The sequence below is a fragment of the Vanellus vanellus genome (genome assembly GCF_965231255.1).
Source record: "Vanellus vanellus genome assembly, chromosome: 5".
Taxonomy (NCBI): domain Eukaryota; kingdom Metazoa; phylum Chordata; class Aves; order Charadriiformes; family Charadriidae; genus Vanellus; species Vanellus vanellus.
In genome coordinates, this window is record NC_138910.1 from 13,604,848 (window position 1) to 13,622,293 (window position 17,446).

General features: G+C 42.1%; 1 protein-coding gene across 2 annotated transcripts in view; it reads left to right on the plus strand.

Annotated features, from left to right (window-relative positions):
- The window catches only part of HSPBAP1 (HSPB1 associated protein 1), a 36,434-nt gene extending 19,590 nt beyond the window's left edge, over positions 1-16,844 (plus strand). The window contains exons 4-8 of one of the 2 annotated variants that reach the window (XM_082483850.1): positions 1,930-2,066; positions 5,216-5,387; positions 12,476-12,559; positions 15,874-15,984; positions 16,194-16,844. In XM_082483850.1, the coding sequence (XP_082339976.1) occupies positions 1,930-2,066; positions 5,216-5,387; positions 12,476-12,559; positions 15,874-15,984; positions 16,194-16,805 (1,116 nt within the window). In that variant the 3' untranslated portion in view covers positions 16,806-16,844. The remainder of the gene's footprint in view (positions 1-1,929; positions 2,067-5,215; positions 5,388-12,475; positions 12,560-15,873; positions 15,985-16,193) is intronic. The other variant, XM_082483851.1, reaches the window with a different exon arrangement.
- The last annotated feature ends 602 nt before the right edge of the window (positions 16,845-17,446 follow it).

Below are 17,446 nucleotides of genomic sequence, written 5' to 3' on the forward strand. Positions count from 1 at the left end.
AAAGTGACATACGGGTACAGATTAACTTCATTATAAGAAGCAAATGAAATAAATATAATTCACAAGTAATGTGCCATCTGTTATGGTTGGAACACCTTTTACTGCATTTCGTCTTGCTGTGGCTTTTTATTGTAGAAGAGGAACCCACTGTGACAAGATTTCAGTAATCCTACCAGTTCCTTTTCAGTTCATTGGTTAAAAACTATTTTACCCATAATCGCTTCAACTATTTACTACAGCTGCAGCATTTTCAAAAAGTTCTTTTAAATCTAATATTGATTATGTGTGCTTTCTTTCCACTTAAATTGTAACAAAATACAAAAACTATTTAGGTGTGAGATTAAAGTGTAAAGATGGTGTTACGTTTAACTTTATCACTGAAATAGTTGTATTGGATTTTAAATTTTATGGCTGCTGAAATCTATAGGAGCAACTTTTTAGTTTTGATTTTTTGCTGCCTTTGACAAATGTTTATATTAAACTTCTGCATTTTTTTCAAATGGTATCTTTAAAATCAATAACGCGGCAATTCAAAATCTTTAGCAACACCCAATTTTGGGGAAGGCTATCACTCATTTTGAGGGTTTCCTGATACAGAGTCATGGTGAAGTCATCCTTATAATAATGCCTAGCTGTAGTTTTCCTCATCCATAGATCTTAAAAAAGGATAGTCATCCACCTGTCTGCAAGCAGCTAGCTTACATACTTAAATTAGGAGGCTAGACTTCTATTTGCTCTTTATGGACAGCAGAAAGAGAGAGCCTTTTCCAAGGGGTGATTGAGAGTGCTTTGACAAGAGCAGGAGCCAAGCTTAAATTATGTCCCTAAAGTCAGGCGATGTGAACGACCCCAAAGTGCTTTAGTGAAACGGAACAAATACTGTTATCTTCTTTTTCAAGATGGGAAAAATAAAACTCAGAGATGAAGTGATTTGCCCAAGACTGGATCGAATCCCTGTTTCCTAAGGCTCAGTCTGGGGCTCCAGCCAAAAGGCACCAGTATCTCTGGCCGGTGTACTTCAAATGCTTTCCAATAAACAAATGATCAGGCCCTGCAGGTGGCAGGGTCAGCTATAGAAAGATGGGAAAGCTTTATCCAAGCTGTACAGAGCCATCCTGCAAAACCTTTGAGCTATCTGAAAAATACCTCGCTGTCCCTTGTTCCAGCTGTCCTCCCCAAGGAATTGCTTGTGGGAGGATCAATGGACTAGAAAGCTCCAGGATCACGTTCATAACAGATGTGTGTCTGCTCTGCCCTTTCTCACCGTGTAATTGAGTTGTTTTAAGTTCACTGTCTCTGCAGTTGCAAAGGCAGGAGAAGAATGTGTCTATTAAATAATAAGGAACTTAGAAAACCCAGCATACCACAGGGGTAAAGTCTGTGTTTCCAGAATACACGGAGAAGCCTGAGACAGGAGCAAAGAGAGAGCAAACAGCTCACGTGGCTTATCAGATTGATTGGAAAAGGAATAGGGATTTTTCCTTCCTTCCATTCTTTTTTTTAAATGCCACATATCAGAGTTTTCCCAAAAGCAATCCTGTGCTTGGGTGGATGGTTAGGACTGGAGAAAGGGGAAAAAACCAGTGTTTCAAAAGAAGGAAGAGAAGCCACGTGTGGCCACGAGCAGTTGGGCAGTCCTTCTGTAGAGCAAACGGGTAACTTGCGCAATATGAAAGAGTGGGATGAGAACTGGAAGCAGATCTGGGAGGCTGTGTAGTCAGACAGAAAAAGAAGAAAGTCAGCAGAAGAGAGGAGAATCTGGGAGGAAGGAGCACAGGCCATGCCTGCGGGAATGCCACCAAGGAGTAACAGCTGCAGTGGATAAAGCGTGACTGAGCGGTGGAGGGAGGAGAGGAGAGGCTCAGAGAACTGAGGGTAGGATGGGAATCCGTTCAACGGCTTACTTAAATAACCTTTTCGTTGCTGTAGGATATAAGGTGGTCTGACTTTGGTTTTCCTGGAAGAAGTGGGAAAGAGAGCACGCTGTGGATTGGTTCTGAAGGAGCAAACACCCCCTGCCATTTGGACTCCTACGGCTGCAACTTAGTGTTGCAAGTACAAGGAAGGTAACAAGTGCATATACACACAACAAATACAGGGGAAAGTTATCCTATGCTATAAAGTTAGTTTTGGACTCTTGACCTTGGATCTTGATTTAGGTCCTGGTTATTTTAGTTTTCTGAGATTTCAATGATTGAAGAGCATCAGAACTGTTCTATAGGAAATGGCAGAACTTCAGGCAGGTTGAAGTTTGACTGGGTCATGGAGGTAACACGTTTTTATATTCTGCTGTTTGAGGAAGATCTTTTCTGATCTGTGTGTTATGTGGTCCAATAATAAATATTTTAAGCTTCCTAGTAGTTATGAATTCAGGAATTTGGAATTAGGGATAAAGAGTTAAAAATAAAAAGCCCAGAAACAAAATAGAAATAAACTACTTCAGACTTTTACCATATTCTCTGCGCAAGAGCCTCTAATAGCCTGTTAGAATTAATTTAAAAGGGGAACATCAGAATGGGAGCAGCCAGCCGTGAGTAAAGTTGAAAGGGACACTTGAGGCTCCAAACTAATTTTGGAGCATGTGGCTTTGTTGCTGTATCTTTCTGCCTGTTTGCATGCTGTCTTTTTTTTTTCCCCATTCTGTTTTTTTCTCGTTTCCTCATATATTGGCCTCAGGGGGGGGTTGTTATCTATTATTGCTCAAGTAATGCTAGAGTAACAAAACAAGTTGCATGCATTTTTTATATTTGATTGCACAGAGTGGAAGGAGTGGGATTTTAATGTCATTAATTACTCTGACGTTTTATACAACAGTAAAATCATGGTGGTCTTGTGATTAAGGTGCGGGATTGGAAATCAGGCATGCTGGCTCCTATGCTGGGCAGTGCCACAGGTTGACAGGTTTTAAGGCCCGAGGCAAATGAATTTGTCATCATCTTACCTGTAAGAAGGGTAACTATTTAGCTCTCAGGCAGATTTTCATTCCTGTTTATAAACAGCTTTGAGATCCTTGGCTTAACATGCAGCAGAGACAGTCAGGAAGCCCCCCTCAGCACTGCGCTTTGCTGCAGCCGGTCCTGTAGACTTCAGATGGCATCAGTAAGCATTATGCATTGAAGTCCAGACACTTAAGTGTATTTAGGAGCCAGAAATCTCCTTGAAAACAGAGAGACTTACATTCCTAAATATCTTCTAAGGATCCACCTAAATACTGGCAGATTTGATACCTGCCCTGCCTCTTTGATCTTTACCTTCAGGTGTCGAACTCAATCCAGAGTTCCAGTTCCACAGCAATTTTGCCTGCCTTCCCAAGACACTTCCCACCCCTCTGGTAGAATAAAATCCTTGTTTCTCTCAGGGAAAGAAGCCTTTGCGTGGCCTGAAAAGACAAAGTTGTTTTCCTCTTCAGAGCAAAGCCTATAAATAGATTGCAAATTTCCAAAAGCTTGTGAATCCTGTGCTTCTTCAGAGCAGAAAGATTCCCTTTTGAGACTCACAAACAAGACAGGCTTTGTAACAGAATATAAGCTTATGCTAAACTTAAATAGATTTGCCTTTGCAGGAAAGCCAGGGACGACTCCTTAGCCCTTTGTTGCTATCTTGAATTTCCTCCTTGCATCCCTCGGGCTTCTTAATTTTTTGCTTCATGATACTGCTTTGTCATGAGCCTGCAGCATTAACCCATGAGCCTCCGAAACCTGGGTATTCTCTGCCCCTTAAAAGGGTCTAGCTTGGAGGGCACAATAAAGTTGCAACAGGCCTTGGGTTTCAGGAGAACTATTTTTTGTGCTTGCACCCAGCAGTAGCTTTGGTAATTACCAAGAAATGTCAGTGGCCTATGGCACTTCCATCTGTGCCAATCTCTACAGTTCTGGCTATCCCGCTGTTCCTGTCTCTTCTGTTTTTGTGCCATTTGGCTGCTTTTCTCCCATTTTCAGATCTATGAACTGACAACCAGAAGCAGTAGGCAAAAAGCAAGAAGTGGGTACCAAGGAAAGGGACAAAAAGAAAAGATCTCGCTAGAGTTTGAGACAAAGAGGAGAGCTGCGCCAATTGTCCGACTGTGCTGTAAAGTACTGCCTTTACTTTTCCATTGCTTAGCGCATGGGTCACTGTAGTACTGATTGTCTGGCACCTGTTAAATGTAATAAATTCTCCCTTTGTGTATTCCTTTCTGGTTATTTCCATCACCTAAAGTACTGCCATATAAAACTCCTATTTCTAAATAACATATGTACCTGCCAAGATATTTCATTTATAGCACCCGTAAAACTGGCACCACCAGTTCTCACATATTTTTTTTCTGTCTTTGATCTAGTCTATGTCAGGGAAATAGAAACATTAGCTGCTGAGGACGAGGTCCGTGTCTCAGCTCTGGTTGGCGCTGCACTGCAGTGTGTTGACCCGCTTCTTTGGGCGCATAGAGAGCAACCTGGAACACGGGTCTCCTCGTGAGCAGAATGGCCTTGTCCTGCTCCATCTGGACATTTAGTCATACCAGTGAGTTCTTAAACCCAGGGGCCCACACAAGCCACATTTTCATCATGTGATACTGATGACACCAAAAAATACAGGTGTTTCGGGATGCTTATGTTTATGGATGTCTCTAGTTTTTATTTATGCCATTGCCCTATCTGTGGCATAGAAGCATCAATGTGAGTTTTACTAAGAATGAGGGTTTTGTGACTAACAGCCAAATAAGTACTGTAGGTGATGATAAGAAACAGAAGATTACATCTATACCCCTTTACTGTTACAATTCTAAACACACAATACCCTTCTTTTAAAACAAACATGAGTACAGCAGCTATTCATTCAGTCAATGAAAGTACGTTGTCTCTAACAAAACTGTTTCCCCTGGTTTACAAAGCAATTTTTAATGCTCTGAGCATCTGTAAATGCTGCATGTTGCTCAGTAAAAGGGAGGAAGGAGGAACCAGATGGGAGAGCTTTTTTTCTTTTAATTTTATTTTATCTGCCTTTTAAAAATAATTGGTGAGAAGCTGTAAGTCTTTTCAGTAAAAAAAATTAAAAAGTGGAATATTTTAAAAACGCTTTTAGGAGACAGCCTGTAAGCACCGCCTGTGTTCTCACTGCGTAGGAGATTCACACAGTGAGGCAGATTTATGTATTATTGAAAACCTTGCTACTGCCTTTAGTTCTTTGCTGTAACTGACATGCACTGAATACATTTTTATCTTCTCTCTATTTTCAGGAAAAGATGGCACCTCTTCCCACCTGGTGACACCAGTTTCCTTTATCCCACCAGGATCCCTTATGAGGAATCCAGCATATTCAGCAAAGTCAATGTTGCCAACCCTGATCTGAAACGCTTTCCTGAGTTTAAGAACACAAGAGCCCATGTGGTTACACTCAATCCAGGACAGGTACCCTTTGCATATGAGCTTTACATTAGTTTAAAGATTCTTGTAAATTATTTAACTGGATAATTAAGGGCTAGGGAATCTTAACAAACTGACTGAGGTACTTCCCTCCCCTTACACTCTGTATTCAGGCTTGACAAACTTCTCTCAGCGTGGGAACTTTCTTTGCTCACAGTTATTTTACTAGCCTTTTTTGTACAAAAACCGCAAACATTTGGAGAGTTAGTTCAATCGGCTGCCCAGTTCCATCACAGTTCTTGCAATCACCTCCAATTTGTCTGCTTTAAAACTTCCTTGAAAAGTACTCCAGCCTGTCTACTCTGAAACCAGTATGTTCCATAAAATGTATTTGATTAATGAGCGTGTAGAATCAGCAGAGGAATTCATATTTTGATAGTGAATAACCTTCACCGGGGAACACTGGCCCAACTTGTTGCTTTAATAGCAGAGTATTATAATGATGATACTAGCATTTAGAGCGCGCACCATCCAGACGTTTCACAGTGCTTTACAAGGATGTGAGGCTATTATTAACCCTCTTTTACTGAGAAAGTTCAGTTATAAGTGCCTGCCTTACAGTCTCACAGGCAGTCAGCAGCAGTATGAGAGTAGGGCTAAGGACTTCAATTCCTGGTCTCCTGCCGTAAATAGTGTCCTTCTTTATTTAATCAACATGGTCCGGATTTGGAGTCTGAATTACCCTTTTTCATTTGTTCAGCAGTGCATGTCCTTGTAAAGCACTCCTGTGTATCTCAAACTGTCAGGTCTTTCCAAAGAAATTTTGCAACGTTTGTTGCTCCAACCACTCAAGACAGTGGAATTGCTGCTTCTAGAGCCTTTTCACCACTATCCTGCCAGACGTTGCCACCTCTTTTGACCTGCTAGCTCAGCGACTTGTGCGAGTGTTCCCTTGCCCCTAGCTGGCAAACCCAGCTGCTTTCAACAATTTAAAAAAAAGGTTTTTTGCTAATTCAGGTAATTTTGAGGAGGCAGAGTAAGGAGCGCTCCTGTGAACTGGTGAAATGGCAGACTAGAGCATGATAATGGTTTCCAACAAGAGGATGATATCTGGCTCAGAGGATGATATCTTCTGATATCAGAAGAGTACGCTCTTCTGCTGGTACAGTTGCAAGTGGGGAATCTGTGATCAGCCTTCGCTGTTTGCGCTACATTAGCTTCTAGCCATACTCCTAAAACAAACGATTAGTTTCACATTCTGCACTTTGTAAGGTGCAGCGTTCAATAATTTAAAGTGCAAAGAACAAATTTTTACTATTGATAAGAATGCTACATTCATTCAACATTGCATTATCCATGATCCCCAACAGTACTTCAATTTATAATCTCCTTTGGAATGATCAAGTATGGTAGTGAACCTTTAATATGATCTTAATTTTAATTTGGCTTGGAGCAATTACAAATTAATATTGCTAAGAATAAAGATCTTGAACCAGCTCTAACACAAGTTGTCTGCATTGCCATGAAGGAGATACTGTTTGGATTTCTGGGGAGAAAGTAATGTAGAGGCAATGATGGAGCAGCGAGGTATTGCCTTCATCCATTTTATCAGCGCCTTTTGGGTGGTGCTTTTCAGCATCTCATCCGGAAGCTTATGGGGCAGGTGGCTGGGGACTGCTGCCCTTTGATGGAGAGGAAAGGAATGACCTCGAGGAATTCCTTTGTTAACATGGGAGAGGATCCCTAAATAATAGTGATCTTGATACGTGCTTAGCAGTGGTTTTCTTGTAGAATTAATACAATTACTGCAGAATTTGCAGCCAGATTTTTCTTGTGATAATACATAGCATCTCCACTCCTTCCCAGAGGGTATGCAGAACATTTTGGATTAGATATTGTAACAATAAAGGCTTGAAAAATAAAGACAAAGGTGTTCTTAGGTATTCATGAGAACAACTGCATGTAGGGTGAGTGCCGCTTTGAATATCAAAAACTAATGTCTAATGCCACCTTCTGGTCGTTGTTTGCTACAGGTCATTTTTCTACACCCATTTAAGGCTTTAAAGCAGAATTCCTTCCTATAACGTTGTACCAATGCACAATGTGTACTTCGATTGCATCCTTTGTGCCCTTTCACTGTATTATTCAGAGGTGAATCTCTGCTTTGAATTCAGGTAGTTGGCTGAGACTTTAGGTTTTAAGGTATCATCCTGTACTTGACCAGTGGCCGTGGGCTGAATTTTCTCAGAGGTCTTAATACAACTTTTGGTTATACGTTAGTGATCTGTTCTCGATACAAATGATGATAAAATTTAGGTATCTAACTTATTTAAATAGGCAGCGGAGTAGTATTAGAGTTTGCAGCTGTACTTTACCGTATCCATAAAGTTACCAGCTCAAGTTGTATCACACAAATGTAGGGGCTCCTTATAAATATTTAGACCAGGTCACCTATGTGATGGTTGCAAGGCTGAACAGTAAGTATGGAGCAGGATGTTGTCTGCTGGTGGATTTGTGCTCACTGAACTAGTGAATTTTCACCCAAAGCATTAGTATTTTGTTTTATTTGTTCATAAATTCTGCAGTGTTTCTAGTAACACCTTGATTGTTTTCACAAATATACAAATACTGCTTAAAAGATGGCAAATGAGGCAAAACATGTCTGTTCTAATATCTTCCACCTCACACTCTGGGACAAGTGTTTACGAGAGTTAGGGTAAGATCTGCTACCCTCAACTTAAACCCTGTCCAGGACAGATGTCCTGCCTGCCGTCAGTAGGAAGAAGAACCTGGCACCTCTACAGGACAATATGTCCTCCCTGTCTTACACAAGTACAGACCTGCAGGTACATTCATCCCATCTTGTCCTTCAGCACAGGCTATAAGAGGAGCCTACGCATATAGATGCTTAACTTTTTTGATGATTAAAAATAGGAGAGGTGAATTCCGCCTGAAAAGGCTACAAAAAGCTGAGATGCTATACAAATACAAAATCCTTGATCGTTCTTTCCTCTGCCCCACTTCTCACCAGCTTCTTGCTTCCTTCCTGCTCGCTAATGCAATTGTTCTTAATCCATCTTGCTCTTCATCCATATCCATATAACTAGGCGATGGCAAAAAGACTAAGAGCTCATCTCAGCTTGTCTGAAGGTAGACACAAGAGGCCTCACACATCTGCCCTCCTGATGGAGAGCAAGCACCTCGTATGCTGGGCTCCCACGAGCAATGCCATTCTCCCCACGCTGCCCCGGACAGCAGAGTAGTGGACACCAGGACCCATGCTGATACAGGCGGCACGCAGCTGCTCCTGCTTCCTGGCCCTGTGTCCCAGGTGCAGCCTGGAGCCAGAGGAGCTGCAACGCTCCTCGTGTCTACCAGAGACACGAGGAAAAGCCTAACAATCTCAGAGAAGGATGTTCCCTTCCAGACTTGAAAAACATTGTCACAGTATGGAAAGAGTGATTTAAAAACAATCAACATTTGTTGCTTACTGTCTCTCACCGTGGTCTGCTGCTCAGAAGCTCTCCTCCCCTGCTTTCCTTGCCTGCCTTCTGAAAGTCTAAAGAAACACGTCTCAAACTCAGTCTGTGTCCACAAGTACAGTTATCACTAAGGTCCTGAGTATAGCTGTGAGGTTTTCTCTTTCTGTTCTGCTGCTGCAGTATCTAACACAGCACGGGATCCTGCTGGGCAGCCAGAGCTCACAAAAGCGCAGGCAGACCTCGGACTTCTAACCCAACCCTGAGCAAGCAGAAATCTTCATGAAGTCACGGAGAGATTTCCCTACATGCCACCTTTAAGGAAAAGGGGTGAGAACTTCAGACTGGGCTTAAAGTGGGGAACAGCAGAACAGACAGTCTCAATACCTGAGAATAAATATAATTAATACCAAAAAGAAATGTTGTAGTACGTTAGTAAATGCAGTAATTCATACTTTTTAAAAGGCAATGAAATGTTCCAATTCAAAGTGTATAAAAAACTTTTTTAAAAGTGTTGCAATGAAAAATCTGCTTTTGTTGGAGAAGAGTTTAAGTGATTTTAGTACAGGAGAATTCAGTTATCTGCAGCATTATGCGTAGTAGATGATTGATAATTCTGTTTGGGGAAAGGGAGAACCCCGTGAGTGCCCAAAAAGTTGAGCAAACCAAAGGTGAAAGATGCCAGTTCCTAACTCGACTTTTCTGCCTCTTCCCCGAGCTTCCCTCAGTCCCTCACCTGGGTCCCTATGGACGTGGCGTGGTAACAGCCCCATTCCCTTCCTTCTCCCCAGGGCCGTGTCTGTGTTCCTGCTGTCCCTTTCCTTGGGTGCTCTGTTCCTGCAGCTCAGGAGGGAGGCAGGGCAAAGGAGCACCTCCCTCGCGGCAGGGCCACCAGGCACCGCAGTGCTGGGACGGGGGGTGCTGGGCGGGCAGTGCTCTCACAGAGTCCTCACATGGTGCTCCCACGGAGTTGACTATGCATTTATTTATTTTACGTTATTTTTCATTGCCAGGGTTGCAAGCAGCTCTGGGGTTTGCTTGCCCCCCACCCCCCAGCCCCCCATCTTTACCTTCCCATCAGGCTGGCGTTCTTTGGTGCTTCCTTTTCTTGCGCATTTACCCAAATATATTTTTCTAATGAGCAGGCATTTCTTGGTATAATATTTCACTTCAGGGTGTGCTCTCTTTTTGAAGCAATTCCACCTTTGCCCTACCTTTGCACTGTATCAAGTTAATCACGTCCACTGAGAATTTAAACCTGTTCTGTTCTCTGTGCTGTACAAGTCTTCAGCATTGCTCCGCTTGCTCTCCCAACTGTCCTCTTGGTTTCTTTCCTCCCATTACAGACCAGAATTTCATTTTATCTTTTTCTGGGATTTCTGTCCTACTTTGACTTCATCTGCTATATTTGCCTATCACTACCCTAAATATTAAAATTTTCTGATTGGTTGCTGTTTAGATCAGTATCTTCCCAGCCCACAAAGCTCAATATATTCTGTGGGAAGCAGGCTAACACAAAATCTTCTCTTAGCTTGGAATAGTTCTGTCTTTTGCACTTATGTTTTCCCTGTAAAATGTTTGCTGCATTTGTGTGTGTGTGTGTGTGTTATTTTGCTGTGGTTTACTTTCACATTGCCTATTGAAATGTAATTTCAAATGGAGCTGAATCTGTGTCCCATATTCATAAACATATGGAAGTCTGCTTTTTTTTTTATTGTGGAATTGATAGTGGGGGTGGGGGTTGGGGGGGGGGGGGTGCTTCTAGTTTGCAAACCTAGAAGAAAGGTAGATGAATCCTACTCCTCTCTTTGCTGGGTTATTTTTTTGGTCTTCTGTTAGGCCTGCTGCTCCCTTCCCAGCTCTATTTTTTGGTTTTAATTACTTTTTTTCCCCATTTCTTCATCTTCATTGAAGTTTTAGTCCTTTTGCTTTTTGAAAATTTCAATGATTTGCTGCCATAAATCCTTATTTTAGCTAGCGTAAGCTTGCCCAAAAATAAAGAGGGAGAGCAAGTATCTTTATGGTACCTGTTTTGCCTCCAAGTCACAGCTCTGTCACTCCTCTATAAAATGCATCAGCCAACAGTGCCAGCTGCAGAAATACACAAGTTCGCAGTTATTACCCTTAACCTGCTGGCAAGTACAATCTGATTAGTCTCTCCAAAGACCAAGTTCCTCCTCTTTGGTTTGAAAAGACTGGACTAGTTGGGGGGGTTCCTCCTAGCTATACCTCCTCTTTCCAAAGCAATTCTGTCTTTGCTCTGCACATGAATCATGTTGAGCCAACGCTTTCCATTCCTAATTTCCATCTTGGTTTTTCCAGGCAGCCCCTCTTACTGAAACATTTATACACTTCCCTTAATTTGCCTCTTGCTTTTGTTCCCTTGCTACGTACTCCCTCTGCAACATGCCCCAATTCCCTAGTGTCTTCATCCACTTCTCCAGCATGTTGCAAGCTCACTCTTGCAACGCAAGTCTCACAGTAGGGACCCCATTGTTGGAAACAGCTACTTACTCCAGAAGCTATGCCGCCTTCTGCTGTACACCAACGTTTTCCATGTTTCATCATTATACCCTGTCAATTGGATGACACCCAATTTTAGATGGCAGGAACAACTAGCTGGTGATATTTTTTAAATAATGGCCCTCCATAGACTGACTTCCTTCTGTTTTGTATGCTGTACTGGTTTAAAGTACAATTTCCAAATGTTTTTGACCCTTAGAGAGCCAATGCTTTTTTTGTTTCACTTAAACTGAAATCTGTGGAGAACATTTTGTCCTGTGGCCCAAAAATGACTCTGCTTTGACTGTCGTGTAAGTAAGTGTTTGCAGGACTAGGGCCTCAGTCATTGTTTCCTACACAGACATTTTCTCATTATCCGTGTTTTGATATAATGAAGCACAGGGCTATCTAGGTGCCGGAACATTCTTTTAAGTAATTTGTGTCTACCAAGAAAAAGAATTGTCTGCAATTCAGATACAGATCATTGCTTCACTTTCTCCATTCTGAAGTGTGTATTTTTATCCATCTCTGACCATTTTTATTCCCTGTCAAAACCCATCTTTTATGCCTTTCTTGATAGCTCTATGTTAATCTAATGTTCAGTAATCTGTAAAGCTCGTACTATATCATCAAAACAACATTAATGTCTTTGTACCATAAAAGCCGTGGGTTAGAATCAATTTTATGTCACAGCTATCATCCTGATATAGTTGCAAAGCTCTGATCTAAACTAGATTGTCATGATTTCTGGGATACCTTCTTTTAAAAGCCTGTCAACTAAAAGTGACAAGTTTAATACCGGTGAGTATTTACCAGAATTAAAGCTACATATTGCTAATCACCTCGATGAGCATTAGAATACCTGCTTTTTGGGGAAACTACATGGTTACAATCCCGCTTCATGTGAGAAGGAGTTTGGATGAGAGGTAGTTCTGGATCATGTCTACTTCTCATATGATAATATTGATACAATGGGAGGAGAGAGTGGGTATTTAAGTCTTGAGAAAAGGCTCTTTAGAAGAAAGAAATAAAGATCACCACCCACCCTATTCCTTGCCTCATTCTGCCTCTGCATCCCACATCACTTAATTAAAACACCTTATCTTTCTTCAGGTCTCTGCTAGTATCCTAATGTGATGTCTCTGATTCCAGGTCCTGCTCGTTCCAAGGCAATGGTGGCACTATGTGGAATCCATCGACCCCATCACTGTCAGCATAAACTCTTGGATTGAACTGGTATTTTCCTTTTTATGTCATGATGATGTGGCACTTCCATGTTTGCGTATATTGTAAAGAGTAGGAAAGCTGACACAAATAATCCTGTCCCAGGTTTGATGACCTTATGAGATGCTTTTGAGAAGTGTCAATGGTGCTTACATTTATATAGCATCTTTTATCCTGAGGATCCCAGAAAGCTTTGCAGACTTGCATGTTCTAGTAGCATCACTTGTCAGCCACCGCCACTGCAAGTATGCTTTGCCAGTAGCACAATATCTAATTCAAGGTTTTTGCTAGAGAAAGCGGGAGGAGAAAAGAAGCATCTGCAAGATGCAACTGCAAGAAAACAGTGAAAAGAATATGACTCGAGGTGAGAAATTGTGCCACTCAGAACTCAAGCTGCATTTCCTGCTTAGCTGCATTGAGCAAGAACTTTGGTAAGGGTCAAGGCTGAAGCATTTTGCCCCTTGCCTGCCCGGTTCAGCCCTGTTGCGTGTGCTGTATTCAGAGGCTGGTGAGGAAAGAGCCCTTATAGATACAGTTTTTCCTGAAGAAACTTCCAGGGTTCCAGATGTGAAGCCCCAATTCAGCAGAAATCACTTGCAAGTTTACCTCAATCAGGTAAACAATTAAACACAAGCTAAACTTTTCATGTCCAATTTCTTATGGACTATAGCTAGCTTTGTGGTGAACAGGGGACAACAAAACAGCAGCTTCACCTCAAGCACATGCTTACATGCAAAGCTAAATTAGAATTTAAATCAGATTAATGTGATAGGAAGGGGGTGGCAGAGGATTTTTGAGTTTTCATTTCACCGTGATAGTTTTGATTTGCCTGGAGTTGGATTTTCTCAAGTACATAATTAATTTTCTTTTCCCCAGGCTTTGATTTTTCTTGCTCATGTTAACCAGTATGTATGGGATGGTTCCAGGGATATCATCTCAGTGCTCCAGAAGGTTTTCTGATTCAAATTACTTTATCATTAATCCTAGCTTTATATAAAAAAAAGACCCTTTGAAATGGCCTGTGAAAGCTGCCTCACTAAAATACTTACTGCCTTTTTTTTTTTTTTTTTTAAACCTTTATTAGACTGGAAATCTGCAGGGGAATGAACACATGCGTTCAACTGCTGTTGAAAGACTACACGATCCATTTCTTATACCAACATCAAACCAAGCATTTGCAGAGTAGGGGAACACACTTGGGTGTTTTCCTCATGGAGAAATTTTCCCCATGAGACTATGTATTTAGAAAGGACAGCAGGCCAACAGCCTATACTGAGTTCTTATATAGCCCTAAGTACAGTCAGGCGGTGTCCAGTGCCAGAGAAAGCACCAGAAATGCTGTAGAGCAACCATTTAAGCCTGCCTTAAATTTGAGCAGCCTTTGAGGTAATTCAGAGGAACTGGCTGGGTGCCCCGTGCTTGGAAAGACCCTGATGTCAACACACACACTTGTACCCTGAGCTGTGCCTCACAAATTGTCCCCCTCTGGAGGAGCAGGTCAGGACTGGATCAGTCGGGCCAGGCTGGTAACTCCCAGGTGGCTGGGTGGTGCATTAGCTAATGGAATTTCTAGCTCTTCGTATGTGCTGCAAGAAAAAAAAAGTAGTGTAGCTAAACCCCATGGCCTTTCTGGTCATAAAAGTCTTGCAGAAGTCATCAAGATCCTGTTTGGTGACAGAGCGCGTAGTTGTGTATGGCATCATTAGCTGAGAACCGTTTGCCGGATCTTGCTAATGAGTGACACATACACTCCCCCTCCCCAAATATCAAAAGCTGCCATAAGCAAGTGTAGCTATTGCAACCCACGTGAAAGTTCCTTACAGAAATTTTCCCTACAGCTGATGATGGGAGCACTGTTAGGAGTTGGGCAATCCATCCATAAAAATAAATTCTGATGTGGATGCTAAAAGACAATACTGAGAATATTTCCATTACCAAATCAAGCAGTTCTTGCTTGCAGCTGTTACCAGCTGCTTTCATATTGACAGATGTGAACCGTGCCAACATTTATAGTCCTAGTGAAACCATTAATTATATTGGCAAGACTTTAGACTAAAGTTTAATTTGTTTTCAGCTGGATGTGAGCTACTCAAAGTATTCCTTGCTTCCTAATATACTCTCAAGCGATCAGTACAACCCTGTTATTCAGCAGACAAGGATGAATACCAGAGTGCAACACCTTCGATAATTTCCGCATGTAGATACCAAACTCTCTGTTTTGGGAGCTTGTTATATGAGGTCATTGATACACCAAGCATCCAAAAGCACAAAATGCTAAGCACGCTTCCCCCTGCTTCTATCCCAAACTCTGCTCAGGGTTCCAGCATGAATTACTGCTTTCACTACTCATAATAGCAAGACGCATGGTTTGCTTGACATGTTCCCCATAGCCACAATTAGGTGGTTCAGGGCAGTGGGTTGACAAGGTTACATCTTTCTTCCAAAACTTGTATGTCTAAGCATCTCAACGAAAGCAAATTTATGTATCCACTCCTATGCGCTTGTCATTGAAATAACTATGCCACCCATCTTGTTTGGAGTCTTATTGTCTCCGTGCACATACCCTGCCCTTCCACATAAAAGAAATTCATTTAAGTAGGAAAGAAAGCTTAAAAAGATCCTATAAACTTTTGTTCTGTTATCCTAAACAAGCTGGTACCCAGCTGCACAAGGGGATGATGCAGAAAGTGAAGGCCCAAAAAAAAAGAACCAGTTACTAACTTAGTATTTAGTTTTTCAGGAGAGCTTTCAGAGGAAACATGTTTCTCCTTCTGCTGATGTTTAAAACTGCAGCAGTACGTCAGCTGCTGTTACATGATAAAATATTTCCTGAATTTCCTTTTGTGCCTCTGAAGCCCCTAGATAGTTGCTGCCTGGCTGTAACATCCTGTGTGTTTTAAGTACTTAAATTAGACATAATATGTAGATATGTAAAATTTGCCATGTACTTTCATGGTCCTTCTAGTCCTAAAGAGCTATATAAATGCATACATTAATTAAATGCTAACATTGCATTGTAATTTCAAGCACCAGATCCAATTAACAGAACACTAGTAAGGAAAAAGATTATATACACACGCGAGAATCTATTTTTTGCAAATCCTTATTCAGATGAGCGGTCCCACCAAAGCCTGTGCTGTTACTCGCGTGGGGGCCGTACGCATGTGTAGGAGCATCAAAAGTCTGAAGCCTTTCACTGACTTCATATACATGATTGTGGCTTTCAAACTAAGGCCATCCATCCAGTTCTTCCCCAGAACTTCCACGTTTCTGCAGAGACCTGAGTGCTAACCTCTCTCCAAACGCTTTCTGTTCCCTTGTGGCAGGATGCAGATCATGAAGCCCGCGTAGAAGAAGCAATAACTCGAATGCTGGTGTGTGCCATAAAATCAGCAGAAAATCCCAGTGATGGAGATCTCTGGCTCAATCCCACAGAGGTAAGTCCTCTCTTGCTCCCCTTACAGCAACGATAACAGAGAATTACTGACATTTTGCTTAGCTCCCCCTGAGTCTCTCTGCTGCCTGAGAAAAAGAATTTTTAATTCCTTCCCTTCATGTAGCAAAATTAACTCATGGAAGGTGATCACGCAACACTAAATTGAAACGTATCTCCTTTTAACTGAGCGTATCCCGGGTGTTTTCTTAGGTTGAGGCAACGTCCCATGAAATCAATCTTCAGTACCTGAATAAAGCAGTGTCTGCGTATTTCAAGTGTCAAAAGGCACGTGTGTCAGAGCAGGCACGTGTGTCAGAGCAGGCACGTGTGTCAGAGCAGGCACGTGTGTCAGAGCAGGCACGTCCTGGCAGCGCTGGCGCAGAGCAAAGGACAGGCGCCTCGTGCAAGAGGAAGAAAAGGGAAGTTGGCTGTGAATCAGAGGGCTGCGGATTACCAACCCATGAATTTGCCTTTTCAACGCTTAAAGCAGAAGAGTTGCAGAAAATACCTTTTGGGCCTCATCTTATTCAAGTTTTACCACAGTCTCAAGACACAAGCTTGATGGGTGCGGTTGCAGTGAAAAGTGACAGTGGAGGTCTTCTCCATGAAAATGAAGGAGGACATTTTGGAAAATTACACTGCACCAGGAAGCAATTGGAAATGAGTAATGACTGTGAAATGCCTGCACATCAAATGGATTCAGACGGCGGTCCAAATCCCTCACAAACAGCCCTTTCTACCAATGATTTGCTGGACTGTTTGGTTAATCCGCGTGTCATCAGTTTAGTGGCTCGGCTGCTGTTGGAGAGAACAAGAGTTTAGCGCCAGAGTGCTTTCTAATTTCTGAAATAAAGAAATCAAATCGCAGCCTTGTTCTGGGTGTTTATACTCAGTAATAATTGAGTGTTTCATTTCAAATAATTTTTAGGTACAGACAGGCACAGTTAATGGTTAAGTGGCAGATTGAAGTTAAGCTGAAAGAAGAATAACTGGTTAACAATGGCTGGGAAGAGAAAGGTGCGTTTAGTCAAGGAGCTCCTCGGTGTTATGAACAAAACAGAGCGTACACAGTTATGATCCCACCTTGTTGTGTGGATGGGATCTTTAAAATGTTCTACAGCTCTGAGCATCAGCTGGGGACAGCAGTGCAGCAACAAGCAGGCTCTGGATTTCAGGGAGTAACAGCACAGGCTGTAATTCCTCCCGGATTAAGTTTGTAAAACCTAAACTGCCAGAAGAGGGTGTGTCATGTTCTTGCAGGGGTTTCCTGGTTTGCCTTTTTTCTTTTTTTTTCCTTTTTAAAGTGGGGCAGCCTAACGGTACTGACTGAGAGCTTCAGCCTGAGCACCCTCACTGCCCCAGGAGCCGGGCAAACCAGCTCGGGTCTTGCCACACCGGTGAATCCTGCAAGCGGCAGTCACTAGGAATGAATGTGGTTTGGCCGTATTGACGAGATACTGTAG